Source organism: Ranitomeya variabilis, chromosome 1, assembly GCF_051348905.1.
Source record: "Ranitomeya variabilis isolate aRanVar5 chromosome 1, aRanVar5.hap1, whole genome shotgun sequence".
Lineage (NCBI taxonomy): Eukaryota > Metazoa > Chordata > Amphibia > Anura > Dendrobatidae > Ranitomeya > Ranitomeya variabilis.
Window position 1 is genome coordinate 264,717,637 of NC_135232.1, and position 21,114 is coordinate 264,738,750.

At 47.6% G+C, this 21,114-nt stretch overlaps 1 protein-coding gene across 4 annotated transcripts in view; it reads right to left on the reverse strand.

Annotated features, from left to right (window-relative positions):
* Positions 1-21,114, reverse strand: part of PI4KA (phosphatidylinositol 4-kinase alpha) — a 149,392-nt gene that overhangs the window by 97,585 nt on the left and 30,693 nt on the right. For all 4 annotated transcript variants that reach the window (XM_077293431.1, XM_077293429.1, XM_077293430.1 and 1 more), the window contains exons 6-10: positions 20,336-20,595; positions 20,062-20,128; positions 18,991-19,139; positions 17,674-17,739; positions 9,924-10,020 (exon numbers count right to left, since the gene is read on the reverse strand). In XM_077293431.1, the coding sequence (XP_077149546.1) occupies positions 9,924-10,020; positions 17,674-17,739; positions 18,991-19,139; positions 20,062-20,128; positions 20,336-20,595 (639 nt within the window). The remainder of the gene's footprint in view (positions 1-9,923; positions 10,021-17,673; positions 17,740-18,990; positions 19,140-20,061; positions 20,129-20,335; positions 20,596-21,114) is intronic.

The following is a 21,114-nucleotide window of genomic DNA, read 5'->3' on the forward strand; positions in this document are numbered from 1 at the left end:
TTCCTCTGCCAGGATTAGTTAGTCCTCCGGCCGGCGCTGGGCGTCTAGGGATAAAACGCAGGCTACGCTACCCGGCTACTGTTAGTTGTGCGGCAGGTTTAGTTCATGGTCAGTTTAGTTTCCATCCTTCCAAGAGCTAGTTCGTATGTTTGCTGGGCTATGTTCTCTTGCCATTGAGAACCATAACAGTTTGACCGGCCACAAAGGGTTAAATTAATTGACAGAGAAAGGAGAGTAAAGAGAAGTCTGCTGAAGATTTTTTTTTTTTTTCTCAGTTCTGAGTGTGCTTGTAATTGAATCACTTGCAAGTCTGCCTATATTGCAGCCTTTCTCTCTCTCTCTCCTTCTAATCCTGGAATGGCTCTGTGTTCACCTGTTTAAAATGGATATTCAGAGTTTAGCTGCAGGTTTGAATAATCTCACCACGAAAGTTCAAAACTTACAAGATTTTGTTGTTCATGTTCCTATATCTGAACCTAGAATTCCTTTGCCTGAATTTTTCTCGGGGAATAGATCTTGCTTTCAAAATTTCAAAAATAATTGCAAGTTGTTTTTGTCCCTGAAATCTCGCTCTGCTGGAGATCCTGCTCAGCAGGTCAGGATTGTGATTTCTCTGCTCCGGGGCGACCCTCAGGATTGGGCTTTTGCATTGGCTCCAGGGGATCCTGCGTTGCTCAATGTGGATGCGTTTTTTCTGGCCTTGGGGTTGCTTTATGAGGAACCTCAGTTAGAACTTCAGGCGGAAAAGGCCTTGATGTCCCTATCTCAGGGGCAAGACGAAGCTGAAATATACTGCCAGAAATTCCGTAAATGGGCTGTGCTTACTCAGTGGAATGAGTGCGCCCTGGCGGTGAATTTCAGAGAGGGTCTCTCTGATGCCATTAAGGATGTTATGGTGGGGTTCCCTGTGCCTGCGGGTCTGAATGAGTCCATGACAATGGCTATCCAGATCGATAGGCGTCTGCGGGAGCGCAAACCTGTGCACCATTTGGCGGTGTCTACTGAGAAGACGCCAGAGAATATGCAATGTGATAGAATTCTGTCCAGAAGTGAACGGCAGAATTTTAGACGAAAAAATGGGTTGTGCTTCTATTGCGGTGATTCAACTCATGTTATATCAGCATGCTCTAAGCGTACTAAGAAGCTTGATAAGTCTGTTTCAATTGGCACTTTACAGTCTAAGTTTATTCTATCTGTGACCCTGATTTGTTCTTTATCATCTATTACCGCGGATGCCTATGTCGACTCTGGCGCCGCTTTGAGTCTTATGGATTGGTCCTTTGCCAAACGCTGTGGGTATGATTTGGAGCCTCTTGAAACTCCTATACCCCTGAAGGGGATTGACTCCACCCCATTGGCTAGCAATAAACCACAATACTGGACACAAGTAACTATGCGGATTAATCCGGATCACCAGGAGATTATTCGCTTTCTTGTGCTGTATAACCTACATGATGTGTTGGTGCTTGGATTGCCATGGCTGCAATCTCATAACCCAGTCCTTGACTGGAAAGCTATGTCTGTGTTAAGCTGGGGATGTAAGGGGACGCATGGGGACGTACCTGTGGTTTCCATTTCATCATCTATTCCCTCTGAGATTCCTGAATTCTTGACTGAATATCGTGACGTTTTTGAAGAACCTAAGCTTGGTTCATTACCTCCGCACCGGGAGTGCGATTGTGCCATAGATTTGTTTCCGGGTAGTAAATACCCTAAGGGCCCCTTCACACTGTGCAATCAAAGTCTGAACGAGCGTTCGATTTGTGACGTTTATCCGTCCTCGTTCCGAGGTTGCAAAGTGTGACATGGCGTTACGATTTGCGACGCAGCCCAGCATCGTACGATGTGAAAGAAAGAGCAGAACTTTCTTTCGTCGTAAATGTCTCGCTGTGGCGGTCGAAATCGTAGTATGTGACGGCGGTCATACGAGCTCGTAATGCGACTACGTGGGTTGGGCTTCCGCATACCTGTCTCCTGATTGGGCGTGACGTTTTAGCACGCCCATGCTGGTAATACGTCACGCTCGGAGTCGTAGGACTATGGCGGTGTGAAGGGTAGCGTACGATTGCGACGCGTGACGTTCACATCGCAACTACGTCAGAAAAAGCGTTAACATCGTAGAGTGTGACCGCTGGCTACGAGCTCGTACTGCGATGTCGAATATGACGCAAATGCGTCGTAATCGTAGCAGAATCGACCAGTGTGAAGAGGCCCTAAGGGTCGTTTATTTAATCTGTCTGTGCCTGAACATGCTGCTATGCGAGAATATATAAAGGAGTCCTTGGAAAAGGGACATATTCGTCCTTCGTCATCTCCCTTAGGAGCCGGTTTTTTCTTTGTGGCTAAGAAAGATGGCTCTTTAAGGCCGTGCATTGATTATCGGCTTTTGAATAAAATCACGGTTAAATATCAATATCCGTTGCCACTGCTGACTGATTTGTTTGCTCGCATAAAGGGGGCCAAGTGGTTCTCTAAGATAGATCTTCGTGGGGCGTATAATTTGGTGCGAATTAAGCAGGGGGATGAGTGGAAAACCGCATTTAATACGCCCGAGGGCCACTTTGAGTATTTGGTGATGCCTTTTGGTCTTTCAAATGCCCCTTCAGTCTTTCAGTCCTTTATGCATGACATTTTCCGTGATTATTTGGATAAATTTATGATTGTGTATCTGGATGATATTTTGATTTTTTCGGATGACTGGGACTCTCATGTCCAGCAGGTCAGGAGGGTTTTTCAGGTTTTGCGGTCTAATTCCTTGTGTGTGAAGGGTTCTAAGTGCGTTTTTGGGGTTCAAAAGATTTCCTTTTTGGGATATATTTTTTCCCCCTCTTCCATCGAGATGGATCCTGTCAAGGTTCAGGCTATTTGTGATTGGACGCAACCCTCTTCTCTTAAGAGTCTTCAGAAATTTTTGGGCTTTGCTAACTTTTATCGTCGATTTATTGCTGGTTTTTCTGATGTTGTTAAACCATTGACTGATTTGACTAAGAAGGGTGCTGATGTTGCTGATTGGTCCCCTGCTGCTGTGGAGGCCTTTCGGGAGCTTAAGCGCCGCTTTTCTTCCGCCCCTGTGTTGCGTCAGCCTGATGTTGCTCTTCCTTTTCAGGTTGAGGTCGACGCTTCTGAAATCGGAGCTGGGGCGGTTTTGTCGCAGAGAAGTTCCGATTGATCCGTGATGAGACCTTGTGCTTTTTTCTCGCGTAAATTTTCGCCCGCCGAGCGGAATTATGATGTTGGGAATCGGGAGCTTTTGGCCATGAAGTGGGCTTTTGAGGAGTGGCGTCATTGGCTTGAGGGGGCTAGACATCAGGTGGTGGTATTGACTGACCACAAAAATCTAATTTATCTTGAGTCCGCCAGACGCCTGAATCCTAGACAGGCGCGCTGGTCGTTGTTTTTCTCTCGGTTTAATTTTGTGGTGTCCTACCTGCCGGGTTCTAAGAATGTTAAGGCGGATGCCCTTTCTAGGAGTTTTGAGCCTGACTCCCCTGGTAATTCTGAACCTACAGGTATCCTTAAGGATGGAGTGATATTGTCTGCCGTTTCTCCAGACCTGCGGCGGGCCTTGCAGGAGTTTCAGGCGGATAGACCTGATCGTTGCCCACCTGGTAGACTGTTTGTTCCTGATGATTGGACCAGTAAAGTCATTTCTGAGGTTCATTCTTCTGCGTTGGCAGGTCATCCTGGAATCTTTGGTACCAGGGATTTGGTGGCAAGGTCCTTCTGGTGGCCTTCCCTGTCTCGAGATGTGCGAGGCTTCGTGCAGTCTTGTGACGTTTGTGCTCGGGCCAAGCCTTGTTGTTCTCGGGCTAGTGGATTGTTGTTGCCCTTGCCTATCCCGAAGAGGCCCTGGACGCACATCTCGATGGATTTTATTTCGGATCTTCCTGTTTCTCAGAAGATGTCTGTCATCTGGGTGGTGTGTGATCGTTTCTCTAAGATGGTCCATTTGGTTCCCCTGCCTAAGTTGCCTTCTTCTTCCAAGTTGGTTCCTCTGTTTTTTCAAAATGTGGTCCGTTTGCATGGTATTCCGGAGAATATCGTTTCTGACAGAGGTACCCAATTCGTGTCTAGATTTTGGCGAGCATTCTGTGCTAGGATGGGCATAGATTTGTCTTTCTCGTCTGCTTTCCATCCTCAGACTAATGGCCAGACCGAGCGGACGAATCAGACCTTGGAGACATATTTGAGGTGTTTTGTGTCTGCAGATCAGGATGATTGGGTTGCTTTTTTGCCTTTAGCGGAGTTTGCCCTCAATAATCGGGCCAGTTCTGCCACCTTGGTGTCTCCCTTTTTCTGTAATTCGGGGTTTCATCCTCGATTTTCTTCTGGTCAGGTGGAATCTTCGGATTGTCCTGGAGTGGATGCTGTGGTGGAGAGGTTGCATCAGATTTGGGGGCAGGTAGTGGACAATTTGAAGTTGTCCCAGGAGAAGACTCAGCTTTTTGCCAACCGCCGGCGTCGGGTTGGTCCTCGGCTTTGTGTTGGGGACTTGGTGTGGTTGTCTTCTCGTTTTGTCCCTATGAGGGTTTCTTCCCCCAAGTTTAAGCCTCGGTTCATCGGCCCGTACAAGATATTGGAGATTCTTAACCCTGTGTCCTTCCGTTTGGACCTCCCTGCATCTTTTTCTATTCATAATGTTTTTCATCGGTCATTATTGCGCAGGTATGAGGTACCGGTTGTGCCTTCCGTTGAGCCTCCTGCTCCGGTGTTGGTTGAGGGCGAGTTGGAGTACGTTGTGGAAAAAATCTTGGACTCCCGTGTTTCCAGACGGAAACTCCAGTATCTGGTCAAATGGAAGGGATACGGTCAGGAGGATAATTCTTGGGTGACTGCCTCTGATGTTCATGCCTCCGATTTGGTCCGTGCCTTTCATAGGGCTCATCCTGATCGCCCTGGTGGTTCTGGTGAGGGTTCGGTGCCCCCTCCTTGAGGGGGGGGTACTGTTGTGAAATTGGATTTTGGGCTCCCCCGGTGGCCACTGGTGGAATTGAACTGGTGTGCATCATCCTCTCTGTTCACCTGTTTCCATCAGGATGTGGGAGTCGCTATTTAGCCTTGCTCCTCTGTCACTTCCTTGCCGGTCAACATTGTAATCAGAAGCCTTTCTGTGCATGTTCCTGCTGCTAGACAACTCCCAGCTAAGTTGGACTTAGTCCTTGTTTGTTTTTGCATTTTGTTCCAGTTCACAGCTGTAGTTTCGTTTCTGTGTCTGGAAAGCTCTTGTGATCTGAAATTGCCACTCTGATGTTATGAGTTAATACTAGAGTCTTAAAGTAATTTCCGGATGGTATTTTGATAGGGTTTTCAGCTGACCATGAAAGTGCCCTTTCTGTCTTCCTGCTATCTAGTAAGCGGACCTCAATTTTGCTAAACCTATTTTCATACTACGTTTGTCATTTCATCTAAAATCACCGCCAATATTTGTGGGGGCCTCTGTCTGCCTTTCGGGGAAATTTCTCTAGAGGTGAGCCAGGACTATATTTTCCTCTGCCAGGATTAGTTAGTCCTCCGGCCGGCGCTGGGCGTCTAGGGATAAAACGCAGGCTACGCTACCCGGCTACTGTTAGTTGTGCGGCAGGTTTAGTTCATGGTCAGTTTAGTTTCCATCCTTCCAAGAGCTAGTTCGTATGTTTGCTGGGCTATGTTCTCTTGCCATTGAGAACCATAACAGATGCCGATCGCTGCAGCGTCGCTGTTTTGTCGCTGTGTGGTCGCTGGGGAGCTGTCACACAGACAGCTCTCCAGCGACCAACGATGCCGAGGTCCCGGGTAACCAGGGTAAACATCGGGTTACTAAGCGCAGGGCCGCGCTTAGTAACCCGATGTTTACCCTGGTTACCAGCGTAAAAGTAAAAAAAAACAAACAGTGCATGCTTACTTTCCGCTGTCTGTCCCCCGGCGTTCTGCTTCTCTGCACTGTGTAAGCACAGCGGCCGGAAAGCACAGCGGTGACGTCACCGCTGTGCTGTGTTTTCCGGCTGGCCGGCGCTCACAGTGCAGAGAAGCAGAACGCCGGGGGACAGACAGCGGAAGGTAAGCATGCACTGTTTGTTTTTTTTTTACTTTTACGCTGGTAACCAGGGTAAACATCAGGTTACTAAGCGCAGCCCTGCGCTTAGTAACCCGATGTTTACCCTGGTTACCAGTGAAGACATCACTGGATCGGTGTCACACACACCGATTCAGCGATGTCAGCGGGACCTCAACGACCAAAAAACGGTCCAGGCCATTCTGACACGACCAGCGATCTCGCAGCAGGGGCCTGGTCGCTGGTACATGTCACACATAGCGAGATCGCTACTGAGGTCGCTGTTGCGTCACAAAACTTGTGACTCAGCAGCGATCTCGCTAGCGATCTCGCTATGTGAGACGGGGCCTTAATGCAACCAAGATTATCTGTTTATCTGTATTGGCATTTGATAAAGGCTTCCTCTATAGGCATTATCTCCATTTAATCAGGTACCTTGGGTTGAGTGATAGGACACTGGACCACTGCCAGCATCTGCACAAAAATCTATATATATAATTGTCTAAGGGTTTTTCTGTCTGTCCTGGAAATCCCGCGTCTCTGATTGGTCGAGGCCACCTGGGCCTCGACCAATCAGCGTCGGGCACAGTATCGTCGTATATGTCATAATGGTTGCCATGGCGACGATGTCATAAAGGTTGCCTTGTTTTTTTGGGGGGGTGACAGTTTATTTAATATATTGCTTTATTTGGTTATACATTAAAAGTTATGTTTTCATTCCTGCTTATGCTATGTTCTTAAGCCACATGGAAAACCTGGGCCTGGAATGAAACGGACTGCACGACTACCATTCTGCAGTCTGTTTCAAAATACAAAAACCCCAGAGCAGGTTTTCCCAACTCTGCCTTGGACACTAACATACCCAAGACTAACACTTTATTTTTTAGTCTGCATTGCAATCACAGCTACGCCTGTGCCTGCAGTCCACTCTCATGGCCTCCATACACCTCCGTGTATATCCTGGGGAGAACACACAGCGACTCCTACCTGTGACACCGGTCACTGCCTGACAATTGCAATCACAGCTACGCCAGTGACTGCAATGCACCCCCATGGCCTCAATACGCCTCCTTGCGCATCCTGGGGAGAATATACAGTGACCCCTACCTGTGACACTGGTCACTGCCTCACAATATATCTATCTATCTATATATAGTGGTACAGCGGCTCACTCAGCTGCAAACGGAGGTAGACATGGGGACACTGCAGCTTTAAGAATTTCCTTTGGTTTATTGTATGCAGAATAAACCAAGGTTTAGTAAAGAAAACACAGCCCTCTGAGCAAAACAGGAGAAAAAAACAGAATGGTGGCAGAACAAACACAGTCCGTCTGTGAGCGGGGTTCCTTCCGCTCACTGCTGGCAGAAAACACACTGTTCAGGTTCACCAGTCCAAGCAACACTTTCCTGGAGTGCTCATTCTCCAGGCCCACACTGAATACTTCAAGCTCCGGCCTTCAGCTATTTAAAGACCAGACCTTGTGACTCCTCCATCATTTGACTGATCACATGATCCTGACATCACACCGGTCCTGTCAGGACTCTGCAGGTGGAGATACTGTGGACCCCCTCGCACCCACTCTATGGAGGTCCACTTAAAGCAGCCCATAACATACCTCTCATTTAATCCTCTCAACTCGTAGTGTGCTGGAGGAAACTAGTCTGGTTTTACAATCACTGACGCCATTATGCGCAGTGACACGTATCTCTCAGTCAAGGGCTTTGCTTTAGTAGATGAAGCAAAAATAGATCTTGTATTCTTTGGCCTTTTCCTTTATTCATCAAACATCTCTTGTTTCTCTGCCTTTTCTGAATCCTGCTTGTTCGTCTGGCATCTCTTTGTCAAAGTAAGGCTGTATCCGTCTTTGCAGGATCTTCAGTAGTATTTTGCTGGCATGAGGTATAAGAGCAATAATCCAATAGTTTTCACTATAGGAATAAACACGGATCTTACCAAGTCCTTGAGTATTTACCAGTTGTCCATACGTGTTGACAAAGGCATGTGATGACATCAACTTCTACTTCAGTTCTTCTTCAGAAGACTTTATTACCTCTATTGGAATATTGTCACATCCAGGCGATTTGTTGTTTGACAAAAGCTTTATGGCAGCAACGACTTCATCTTTCAGGATGTTCGGCTCTCTATCATTTAAATACTCAGTTTCTTCCCTTATCACTAAGTTAAAACTTGTAGTGGTGCTCCGTGTACTCTTTCCATCATTCCTCAATTTGTTCTGGCTCAGTTAGTTTGTTCTCGTTTCTCATCATGCCCACTCTTGGTTGAAATTTTGTCATATCACTTTGTTCTTTAGAAAGGCTATTTTTTTATCTTGCCCCTTGGATGTTCTCTTTCTATCTCTGTACTTATCTTTTGGTAATAAAGTTCTTTGTTAGCTCGAATGGCACTCTTCAGTCTTTTACTGATGTTGTCTGCATTCAACTTGTTACCTTTTTGCCATTCGTCTTTCTTCTATGATCTTTAGGGTCTCTTCTATTACCCATGGAACCGGGAAGGAGGGGTCTCTTCTTGCCTCTTACTCATTGTCTACATGGCTTCTTCATTAATAATAATGGGTTTTTATATGTGTCCATAATTCATCAGGCTGTGATGAATCAGTTGTGCAGACCATTCCAAAAAAACTTCAGATAAGTTGGTCAAATCAAAATAGGAAAGGGCCTGCTGTCTAGTCAGTTTGCGTAGCTTGACTATAATCTTTGCTGTCAAAAGTTCACGATCAGATCCACAGTCAGCTCCTGGCCTTGATTTCAGGGTAATGAACACATATAGTCAATCTGATTTTATTTTTATAGGTCCAATTCAGTGATGACCATGTGTAGAGTCTCCATATGTGATTTTGGAAGAAGGTGTTCATGATGAACCATTGATTTGTCTTACAAAAGTCAATGAATCTTCCACCAGCCTCATCTCGTTCACCAAGTCCAAAGTTTCAAAAAACGGTTCTGTGTTTTCTGTGGCCCATGTTGATATTTAAGTCTCCGTTGATAATGAGCAAGTCTTGTTTGGCATCTTGTCGATTTCCTCTTGAACTTGATTGAAGAATAGTTCACCGTCCTCTTCTTCGGCATCTGTTGTTGGTGAGTAAACTTAACTAACTGACGTAGATTAATGGTCCTTGTACTCGCATCACTGACTGCATTGTTAACCAAAACAGTGTCGGCCGTAGCAGCCAAAAATATGAGAATTATGGAATGCCAGATTTGTTCAGCAATGGAAGCCAACAAAGCTGGATGTAAACCATTTACTTGTAATGGGGTCTGTTAAATTTTGTTGTGATGTTTCTCAAAGCAAAGAGATAGAAGGAATAGTGCTGTATGGTATGCCATTCCTCCCATCATTTATGACAGAGATTCTTATGCAGATGTTAACATAGCCTCCAAATTACCCCATTCACGGGAGCTACATAAATCAATATGCAGTATTTTTCCCCTAGTGGTAGAGGCAGAAATCAATTACATTATTAATTAACTGTATCGAAATGTACAAGTATGAAAGTGAAGACATTTAAAAGAAAATAAAGCTCCAATCATGATAAAATAAATATAACTAAAACAGCTGACACTAAACTATTACATACTTTCTAGAAACAAAGTAGTAAGGTAGTTAATCCCTGATCATGTGCGCCAATAACGTGACTTTGACAGCCAATTGCCCAGTGGTAAGGCCAGTGAATATGGCAACTGGATGTAGAAGTCATGTCATTTCTCCTAGGTCTAAGCAAAAAAAAAAAAAAAAGAGGAGCAATAAAGCATTAGTGATACAAGATGCGAGTACTCTGTCCTGAGTATTCTTGGACAAGGGGGAACATTAACATCATTTTCACTAAGAACAGTATTTAAGCAAACCAGAAGGATATTTTTACATTGACACCTACCTTTCATATTATACAGTGTATCTCTGAGCATCTTAAACATCGCTACGTAGAGAGGATCGCTGAAGGTTTTATAAAAAAGATCAGCGCTGGGATTAACCTAAAACCAGTAAAAAAAACAATTAAAATTAGTTTCTATCATATAATAAAAGTAACTAAAAATATCTGTTGGTAACAAACTTAGCACCACAAACATTTCCTAGCTTATCCACAATGAAAGCTTCATAAAGCCAGGACTACAATGTTAACTGTTGGTTTTACAACATGAGAATGGCCTTTTCAAAATATACAAGTCCTTTAAGCCTTGAAAAAGGAGATTTTTGTGTACTCACCGTAAAATCTCTTTCTCCTAGCCTCTAATTGGGGGACACAGGACCATGGGGTGTTATGCTGCTGTCCACTAGGAGGCGACACTATGCATAATCAGAAAAAGATTAACCGTGGCTCCTCCTCTGCAGTATACACCCCTGGACGGCGTCAGCTTTCTCCAGTTTTTTGCAAAAGCAGTAAGAGGAATGTAACATGGATGACATAGACATGCCTATAAGAAGGCCACTATGTACGAGCTCAAAGAACAATATGAGAACTCAACAGTAACAACGGCCCGAAAAGGGCAACAGGGTGGGAGCTGTGTCCCCCAATTAGAGGCTAAGAGAAAGAGATTTTATGGTGAGTACACAAAAATCTCCTTTACTCTGTCGCCTCATTGGGGGACACAGGACCATGGGACGTCCTAAAGCAGTCCCTGGGTGGGAAGCAATGGACGAATATTGTGCAGACAGGCCCCTATACTTAGGACACCGCCGCCTGCAGAACACATCTACCCAGGCTCGCTTCCGCTGAGGACTGAGTATGAACCCTGTAGTGTTAAGTAAAGGAGTGTGGGCTAGTCCAAGTGGCCGTCTTACACACTTGTTGTGCCGAAGCCTGGAGCCGAATGGCCCAGGAGGCCCCTACCGCCCGTGTAGAGTGTGCCGTAATACCGACTGGAAGAGGAGAATTCTTAAGGCGGTAGGCCTCTTGTATGGTGGATGTGATCTTCCTGGCAAGGGTAGCTTTGGAAGCTGGGAGACCCTTGCGGCCGCCTTCCGGAAGAAGGAAAAGGGATCAGACCTCCGGAAGGACGCAGTCCTAGACACATATATACGCAATGCCCTGACAAGGTCTTCTCCACTCTATGAACCGGGACCGGACAAAGGGAAGGCAGAGAAATTTCCTCATTGAGGTGGAAGTTGGACACAACCTTCGGAAGGAAGGATGGGACTGTACGGAGAACTACCTTGTCCTGGTGAAAAACCAGGAAGGGCCGTTTGCAGGAGAGTGCTGTCAGTTCAGACACCCTGCGTAGCGAGGTGATTGCCACCAGGAAAAAAAACACCTTCTGGGAGAAAAGGCAGAGCGGGACCTCCTTAAGGGGTTCGAAGGGTGGTTCCTGCAATGCTGTCAGGACCAGGTTGAGGTCCCACGTTTCTAGTGGTCGTCTGTAGGGGGGAACCAATCGGGAAACCCCCTGAAGAAAAGTCCTTACTCGCAGCTTGGTAGCAATGCACCTTTGAAAAAAAGCACCGAGAGGGCTGACACCTGGCTCTTAGGCGAGCCCAGGGACAGCCTGGACTCCAGACCCGACTGGAGAAAAAAACAGGTAGTTCGGGGAGGGAAGAAGGGAATGGGGTCTGGCCGCGAGATTTGCACCAGGTAAAGAGAACTTTCCAGGTACGGTCATAGATCTTGGCAGAGGCTGGCTTCCGTGCCCTGACCATGGTCCTAATGACGTCCGTCGAGAGCCCTGCCTGGGTTAGAACCCAGGTTTCAAGGGCCATGCCGTCAAATTGAGAGCCCCCGAGTTCTGGTGGTAGAACGGGCCTTGTGATAGAAGATCCGGGCGGTCGGGGAGGCGCCAGGGGGCGTCTGCTGAAAGTTGTACGACGTCGGCGTACCATGTACGTCTGGGCCAGACCGGTGCGATTAAGATGGTTGGAACTCCATATTGCTTGATCTTCCTCACCACTCTGGATAACAGGGGGAGAGGTGGAAAAAAAATGTACAGAGGCTGGAACTGGGTCCAGTCCTGGACCAGAGCGTCTGCTCTGAGCGACCGCGGATCGTGTGTTCTGGCCATGAAGTTGGAGACCTTGGCACTGAAGTGGGATGCCATTAGGTCCACATCTGGGGTCCCCCAGCGATGGCAGATCTGATGAAAAATTTTGGGATGGAGAGACCACTCTCCCGAATCTATTCCTTGTCGTCTGAGGAAGTCTGCTTCCCAGTTGTCCACACCCGGAATGTGGACCGCCGAGAGAACCGAGCCTGTGTCCTCCACCCAGTGGAGGATGTGTGACACTTCTCGCATCGCCTGGGTACTGCGGGTCCCCCCTTGGTGATTCACATAAGCCACAGTAGTGGCATTGTCCGATTGTATTCTGATGTGAGAGGCTGCCAGTAAGTGATGGAAGGCCCTCAATGCCAGGAGGATGGCACGAATTCCCAGGATGTTGATGGGCATGGTCGCTTCCACTGGGGACCACTTGCCCTGTTGCCCTGTGGTGTAGGTGCACTGCACCCCAACCCGTCAGGCTCGCATCGGTGGTCAGAACCTTCCACTGACTTGTGAGAAAGGATTTCCCCTTTGCTAGCGAGGTTGGCTGAGCCACCAGTGCAGGGACCTCTTGGTTGACGACGTTAGCCGGAACTCCCTGTCGAGAGAGAAAGGGATTCCTGTCCCAGGACATGAGAATGGCTAGTTGGAGAGGCCTGAGGTGAAACTGGGCCAAATTGGGACCGCTTCTATTGCTGCCCCCATCCTGCTGAGGACTCATGGCAAACCGGAGAGATCGAGGGGGTTTGCGGAAGAGGATGCGAACTCCTAGGCGGAGAGCCAGTGCCTTGTGTCTGGGAAAGAGCACTAGACCCCTGGAGGTGTTGTATAGCATTCCCAGGAAGGTCAGAGACAGACTCAGGGTTGGTGATGACCTTTGTAGGTTGACTAATCAGCCCATGCGACTCAGTGTCGATTGTGATTGAGAAGCTGAGCTCGCAGTCCTTGAAGGTAGGAGCGTTGATGAGTAGATCGTCCAGGTATGGAACTACTACTATGCCTGTGGAGTGCAGGACGCCCATAGTGGCTGCCATGACCTTGGTAAACACTCTGGGAGCCGTGGCGAGTCCGAACGGAAGAGCCACGAACTAGTAGTGGTCCTGTTCGATTGCGAACCTGAGAACACTGACGAGCAGGTGCAATCGGTATATGAAGGTATGCGTCTTGTATTTCTATGAAGGCGAGATATTCTCCCTTCTCCATGGACGCAATGATGGACCGAAGGGGACTCCAGCTGAAGTGACGAACCCGTACATATTTGTTGAGTTGTTTTAGGTCCAGTATGGGCCGTACACTGCCTCCTTTGTTGGGGAATATGAAAAGATTGAAGTTGAACCCTCGGAAGCGCCCGGCCGTGGGAACCGGTACTATGACTCCTGCTTGAAGAAGCGAGGGAACCGCTCGGTGGAAGGCACGAGCCTTGGCTGGCGGTTTTGGGGGAACAGAGAGGAAGACTCGGTTCGGTGGGTTGGAGGTTGAACACTATCTTGTATCCGGAAGACACTAGTTCCCTGACCCACCTGTCTTCTGTAGTAGGCATCCAGACTTGCTGGAAGAGCAAAGTCGGCCGCCTACGGGTGGGATGTCTTCCAGGGTCCGTGACTCATGAGGAGAAAAAAATCTGAGGTTTACCTCCTTTGGGCTTTGACTGGCCTGCTTTTAACTGCCAGGTCTTGTCCGACCTTTGCATCGACCATGAGTTGTCCCTGTGTGGGGAACGGTTACGATTTTGTCCTGGACGCGAAACGGACCAGCCCGAGGAATTCCGAAAGGATCGGAATCGGTTTTGTTACACTTCTTGTAAGTGCATATAGGTTTCAGTTGAGGGAGAGAGGTACTCTTCCCCCCCGGTGGCGTTGGATATCATTGTGTCCAACTTTTCACCGAAAGGTCACCCACTGAGATACGGGAGGTGCGTGAGGGACTTCTTTGAGGCTGCGTCCGCTTTCCATTCCACAGCCAGAGGATACGCCGAATCGTGATGGCGTTTGATGCTATCCCCGCTACGCCCCTTGCTGAATACAGAGCTGCATGAAGCATGTAATCTGTTACAACTGCTATTTGAACCGCTTGGTCCGACAGCTCAGGAGCAGATGCTTGGAGGCCAGCTTGTAAATTTTTGGCCCAAGCCAGTATGGCCTTGGCAGCCAAAACTGAAGTGGACGCGGGAGCCAGGGAGCCCCCTGCCGCCTCGAAAATTGAACGAGCCATGCGTTCTAACTGCCGGTCTGCTGCGTCCTTGAGGGTTGAGCTATCTGGCAGTGAAAGGAGAGTCTGTGCTGCTAGTCTAGAGACTGGGGGGTCCACTTCGGGTGGATCTGTCCATTCCTTGGTGTCCTTCTGTGGGAAAGGGTACCTTGCCTCCAGATATTTGCGATTAGTGAATTTTTTCTCAGGTTGTGAAAGCTGCTCTATAAGGATCGCTTTAAACTCTGGGTGGTTAGAGAAAACCTTAGGCGGCTTCAGAGGTCCTTCAAAGGAAATCCTCTGGTGGCAATTAGAAATGTCCAGCACCCGATGGATGGAAGAGATTATGTCCTCGACTAGCGCTGTATTGCTAGGGGGGATTGGGATCAGGGACCCCTCCGTTTCCCTGTCTGAGTCGGAGTCACAGATGCCTTCCGAATCCTGTGTATCACTGAGGCGTCCCCTGCTGGGTGAGCTGGGGAGGAGGCCTTCTCTGGTCAGGGACTGCGGAGATCTGCATTGTCTGCCCCTGGAAGGGGACGGTCTAGATGACTTGGAACTACAGTGTCTCTCCCTAGAAGGGGATGACCGTGTGCTATGGGATGATGCAGATGGACTTGACCTATGGGTCCGCTTGCGTCCTGACCTAGACGTGGATGTGCCAGGTCGTTCTGTTCCTGAGTCAAGCTCTCCCTTTGCTGGGTAGCGGTCATAGCCGAGGCATGACTCTGCAGAGCCTGAAGCAATGTGGAGGTTTGGTTATCTATAGACTGCGTCATAGATTGCGACCTCTGAGTGACCCATTCCGGCATGGCATTAGACACCGAGGCATTGGCAGGGGCTTCTTGGGGCTCTGACACAGTAGTCTGGATGCAGTTCTGGCAGCACGTTACAGGCTGCCACTGGGGAGAGCGGTCCAGCAGGCTGTACAGAATGCATAATAGCAGTCCTGCCTGGTTCTCTTGGACCTTGAGCCCGGCATAGTGCACAGAGTGCAGAAGGGCTGCTATGCAAAGGACCTTACAGGGGTAGAGAAACCTATAGGGGAGCCTTATAGGTAATATGGATTCACAGCCGAGTAAAACAACCCAGCTGTGATCTTACCCCACCAGTATGCCCCTAGGTCCAGCGCCGAAGAACCACAGTCTATGTGCCTCCCGGAGACTGGCTGGCCTGGTCCTGCTGACCGGGAGATGCAGGGTCAATCCTTGCTGCAGTAGAAATGGCCGCCGAGGAGAAGAGGCAGGGGGAGAAGGGGGCGGAGAGCTGAGAAAAAGGGGGCAAAGCTGTGTAAAAACGCGCCCTTTCTGTCTCGATCCACCCCCTTTATCACACTGTAGAGTGTCATATTTGTCAGCCGAGCCGGGGGGCGGAGAGGAGGCGGCGGCTACAGCTAGGCCGAAGCCGGGGCCTAAATTATTTGCCTGATACCCAGTAAGGCTCCAGGCCGGCGCGGAAGTCCGGGGGGGGGGGGGGTCGGATCTGAACCGGACCCCCCCCGGATTTAAAGGCAGGATAGCGGTGGGGCTGTAAGCGGGAGGGGGGCCCTGTGAGGGGTCCCCCTGAGGCAGTATAGAGCTGGTGCTGCCGCAGAGACAGGGGCGCAGGGAGCCCTGTGTCTGTATGTGCCATGCCTGCCTGCACTCCCCCCGGCCCCGACAGGAGCCCGCAGCTGGGCTGGGGTCCCTGGATGCAGGCGCAGTGTGCTGGCCCATTGCTGGGAGCTGTAGAATGCTGCCTGTACAGGCCCTACCTGAGGCGTCTCAACCTAATACCCCCAGAGGGAGATTAGGAAGGATGCGGTTGTCACCTTCAGGGGCCTTTATCCTCGCCTCGACCTCAACTCAGAAACCAAAAGGAATTGGGGAAGGAGGGGGAGTCTCGACTTCGAACCAGCACCCGAGGGACTGGGGAAGGAGCGGCATGGGGAATTGCCATCTCTACTTCAACCGGGCACCCCGTAATAGGGGGCCGAGGAAGGAGCCATGCTGGGAGTCTCACAGGAGACCCACTTTTCTTCATCTGTAATCCGTCGGAAAAAAAAAAAAACGGGAGTAAAAAATCTTAGGTGTGCCTCCTATGCGACACTAAGCAAAAACTGGAGAAGGCTGACGCCGTCCAGGGGTGTATACTGCAGAGGAGGAGCCACGGTTAATCTTTTTCAGATTATGCATAGCGTCGCCTCCTAGTGGACAGCAGCATAACACCCCATGGTCCTGTGTCCCCCAATGAGGCGACAGAGTAATATATTTTACCTGCTACCCATTATTTTATTAAGAGAAAATTTTCATCAGTTATCCTGCAAATATTGTATACAGAGCTGTTTAGGATGTATATATAGAGAAGATTTTAATATACTAGATGGTGGCCCGATTCTAACGCATCGGGTATTCTAGAATATGTATGTCCACGTAGTATATTGCCCAGTGACGTAGTATATTGACCCGCCACGTAGTATATTGCCCAGTGACGTAGTATATTGCCCAGTGACGTAGTATATAGCACAGCCACGTAGTATATGGCCCAGCGACGTTGTATATTGCCCAGTGACGTAGTATATTGCCCAGTGACGTAGTATAAAGCACAGAGCCACGTAGTATATTGCCCAGCCACGTAGTATATTGGGCAGTCACGTAGTAAATTGCCCAGCTACGTAGTATATTGCCCAGCCACGTATGTCACAGGTTGTAGTTCTATCGCCTGTGTGGGGTGCAGGCGGCAGCTTACGGTCCCAGGGTGTGATGACGTCGCGGTCACGTGCCGCGACGTCATGGCAGGTCCCTCTCGCGCAGGACCTGTGATGACGTCGCGGTCACATGACCGTGTCGCGGTCACATGACCGTGACGTCACGGCAGGTCCTTCTCGCGCAGGACTTGTGATGACGTCGCGGTCACATGACCGTGACGTCATGGCAGGTCCTTCTCCCAGACCATCCTTGCCACCGGAACGTGCCGCTTGCATGGACCGGCCGGAGCATCGTGAGGAGCGGGAAAGGCGGCGGAAGGTGAGTATATAATGATTTTTTATTTTTTTTATTATTTTTAACATTAGATGTTTTTACTATTGACGCTGAATAGGCTGCATCAATAGTAAAAACTTGGTCACACAGGGTTAATAGCGGCGGTAACGGAGTGCGTTACCCGCGGCATAACGCGGTCCGTTACCGCCGGCATTAATCCCTGTGTTAGCGGTGACTGGAGGGGTGTATGCGGGCGTCGGGCACTGAGTGCGGGGAGTAAGGAGCGGCCATTTTCTCCCGGACTGTGCACAACGCTGATTGGTCGTGGAAATGGTCGTGGGCGTTTTGCCACAACCAATCAGCGACTTGGATTCCATGACAGACAGAGGCCGCGACCAATGAATATCCGTGACAGAAAGAAAGACAGAAGGAAGGACAGACAGACGGAATTGACCCTTAGACAATTATATAGTAGATAGTAATCAGTAATTCCCATAATTAGTAACATTACCTCGGTAGCTTCAGTGATGAGACAATCTAATGAGCTCAAAACTGGATCTGCAACAATCTGCTTCACCTGGAAAGAAAAAAAAAAAGAAAACAAGAACAAAATTATTAGAAATAATAGAAGAGGTCTTCACCAGTTAATGAAATATGTACATTCGTATCTACAATTAAATGAATGTCCATAAACATCCAGAACATAATTACTGTATTTTTCGGACTATAAGACGCACTTTTAACTCCAAAAATTTGGGGGCAAATGGGTGGTGTGTTGTCTAGTCCAGATGTACCTGTACCTGCTGTGGTTGTGGATGGGGGGGATGGGGGAGCAGCAGCAGCGAACGATAGAGTCACAGGAGTAGGCTGCTGCGGCTACTGTGCCCGCTGTTAGAGAGACATGAATATTCACTGCTCCCGATGCCCATAATCCCTCCTACCTCTATGCACTGAAGTCAGTGCCGAGAGGTGGGAGGGACTATGGGCATGTGGAGCAGTGAATATTCATCTTCTTTAATAGCGGGCACAGTAGCCGGAGCCACTGCAGCGGCTCGGCGATCGCATGTGCCCACTATTAAAGAGAATGAATATTCACTGCTCCTCATGCCCATGGAAGTGGAGAGCAGTGAATATTCATTATTTTTAGTAGCGGGCACACATGATCACCCAGCTGCGGCAGGAAGCCGGTGACTGCGGCTAACTGCGCATGATGTCACTACCATGCGCTGCTTACATGCATAAATCAGCTGCTGGAATCAAAACAGGATGCTGTGCGGGAGCTCAGGGACAGTAAGTAGATTGGTTTATGCTTTTTTTCATGTTTTTCTGATGGGGCCATGCATACCAAGATGGGGATGAGGGGACCATGCATACCAGGATGGAGATGAGGAACCATGCATACCAGGATAGAGATGAGTGGGTCATGCATTCCAAGATGTTGATGAGGGGGGTCATGCATACCAGGATGGGGAACAGAGGGCCATGCACACCAGAATGGGGATGTGGGGGGCCATGCATACCAGAATGGGGATGAGAAGGCCATGTATACCTGGATCAGGGACACATATATATATTTATCAGGATGGAGGATTTTAATACAGAATTGACCACATTTTTAGCTACAATGGTTTTTACTATTTTCCTCGTCTAAAAAATAGCTCTGTGTGTATTTTGGGCCAGTGCGTCTTATCGTCCGAATAACATGTAAGGAGTCCTTGAATCCTCTCAATTGATTGTATGGAGGAACAATAAAGCGTTTATTGTTGTCCTGTTGGAAGGAGAGTCATTTATGGGGCCATTTCTGGAAGTAGTGATCACAACATTATACCATGCACAGTAGTTGACGCAGGGTTTCTTGGGGGACATCAAACTCTTTATTGTTGACACCGGTGAACAGAGGGGAGACAGAGAAGCTGGAGCTGATGGTGGTGAGGTAATAATCTGGATCCACCGCGCTGCCATCTGGCAAATAAGATCCTGTGGGAGAGGAAAAACACAGCAATTAAAAAATACGGATTCGAAAAAAAAAAAATACACAACAGTAATAGACCAAACCATTAGTTGGTTTGGATATTAGGTGTTCGCAAAGAATACATTAACAGGTCACAGTTCGCTTAAAGGGAATATGTCAACCAAAATTAACCTGTTGTTTAATTTAGGTTTTATTGTTAAATGTACGTTTTGTGTTTAATAAAAAACATTTTTCATAATGTTTGTTTTAAAATGTTCACATCATGTTTTAAAATGGTCAATAATTTTGACCAAGTGTGTAGTTATTTTTTTCTTTCATATTCCTGTTTTTTAGTAAATCTATATTAAATATTCAAGAAGACATACCATGAACACAAGTATTACAAAATTAAAGATACATAGAAACATTATTTTTTTTTTTTTTTATCTTTAAACTCCCCATACACCTTTATCTTTCATATGCTTATTATAGTTTTTGAATAGATTATTTTTGTCAAAGTGATTCCTCATTAAAGGGGTTGCCTGGTCTTAAACTACAAGTCTGCAGTCATTCTATGTGACTGCAGACTTTTGAATCAATCACTGTGAGCTGTGAGGATTCTCTGGTGTCAGCAACCGGAGTGGCGGTCGTGTGACCACGAGAATGCAATATGCATAGTCCTGGCCACACTGAATAGATGCACAATGCCTTGCTCAATCAAAGTGTATTGATTGAGGTTGGAAACAGTCTAGTCTGAATGTGGCTGGGAGTATGCATATCGCACACTTGCGGTCACATGACAGTCACTCCCGACACTGGTGACGGATAATCCTCCCAGCCTGCGAGGATTCACAAGTCACCGAGTGACTGAAGACTTGTAGTTTAAAACCAGACAACCCCTTTAACAAAGATATTCAAATATGAATGAACACTATTTGGCTGCATTACCTTCAAAGTACTGGATTGTGGATCCAGCAGGAGATCCAGGGAGGGGAACAACATGATCTGGGCTAACCTGTGATGAATCAGCAAGGCAACAGTTTATCATTATTGCATTGTCACAAATTACAGATTTTTTTGGAGCGTTTTGCAGAGACTGCCATTTTCACATTAATAAAATCCAACATGTAGATTATAAAAATATTAAATGTTACATTATTTACATATAATTGGATTTAACTTACACACGTAAGGTACTGATATATAATAATTGCACATTTACCTGTGAACCACTAGACACACTACTTGTCTTCCTCTTCAATGAGTCTGACTGACATACGTTGAGGAGCGAATTTGGAAGAATAGATCGGAAATCATTGAAGGATCGTCTACGAATCCCTTCCAGCTCGTCTGGAGCCTTCAGAGATTGAGGGGACATCTTGGGAAACAACTTGGATAGCAGAGACTCTTCAGAGTTGCTGTATCTCCCAAATGCCCGAGATATGCCAATTAAGCATGGTATTGCATACTTGCACAGGTATTCTGCAAGGTGAGAGATTCATTCATTTACAGTATGAAAGAACAGAAGCTACAAAACAGTGAGCAAAAAAAAACCAAATCTTTGCATTTCTTAAAAGTTTCTCAAGTTACTTTTCTTATCCAACAACCATAAAGAGGGATTTTTGGTACTCACCGTAAAATCTTTCTTGGAGCCTTCATTGGGGGACACAGGTAACCATGGGTGTATGCTGCTGTCGCTAGGAGGCTAACACTATGCAAAAAAAGGAAGCTAGCTCCTCCTCCGCAGTATACACCCACCGACAGGCACAAAGTACCTCAGTTAGTGTTAAAGCAGTAGGAGAAGCAACCAAAAGCTCAACATATGTACCAATCCAACAAAGAAGGCACATAGACCAAATAATGGTACAAACAGTTAGAGAGGGTGCGGTGTCCCCCAATGAAGGCTCAAAGAAAGATTTTAAGGTGAGTACCAAAAATCCCTCTTTCTTTATCGCTTCATTGGGGGACACAGGTAACCATCGGACATCCCAAAGTAGTCCC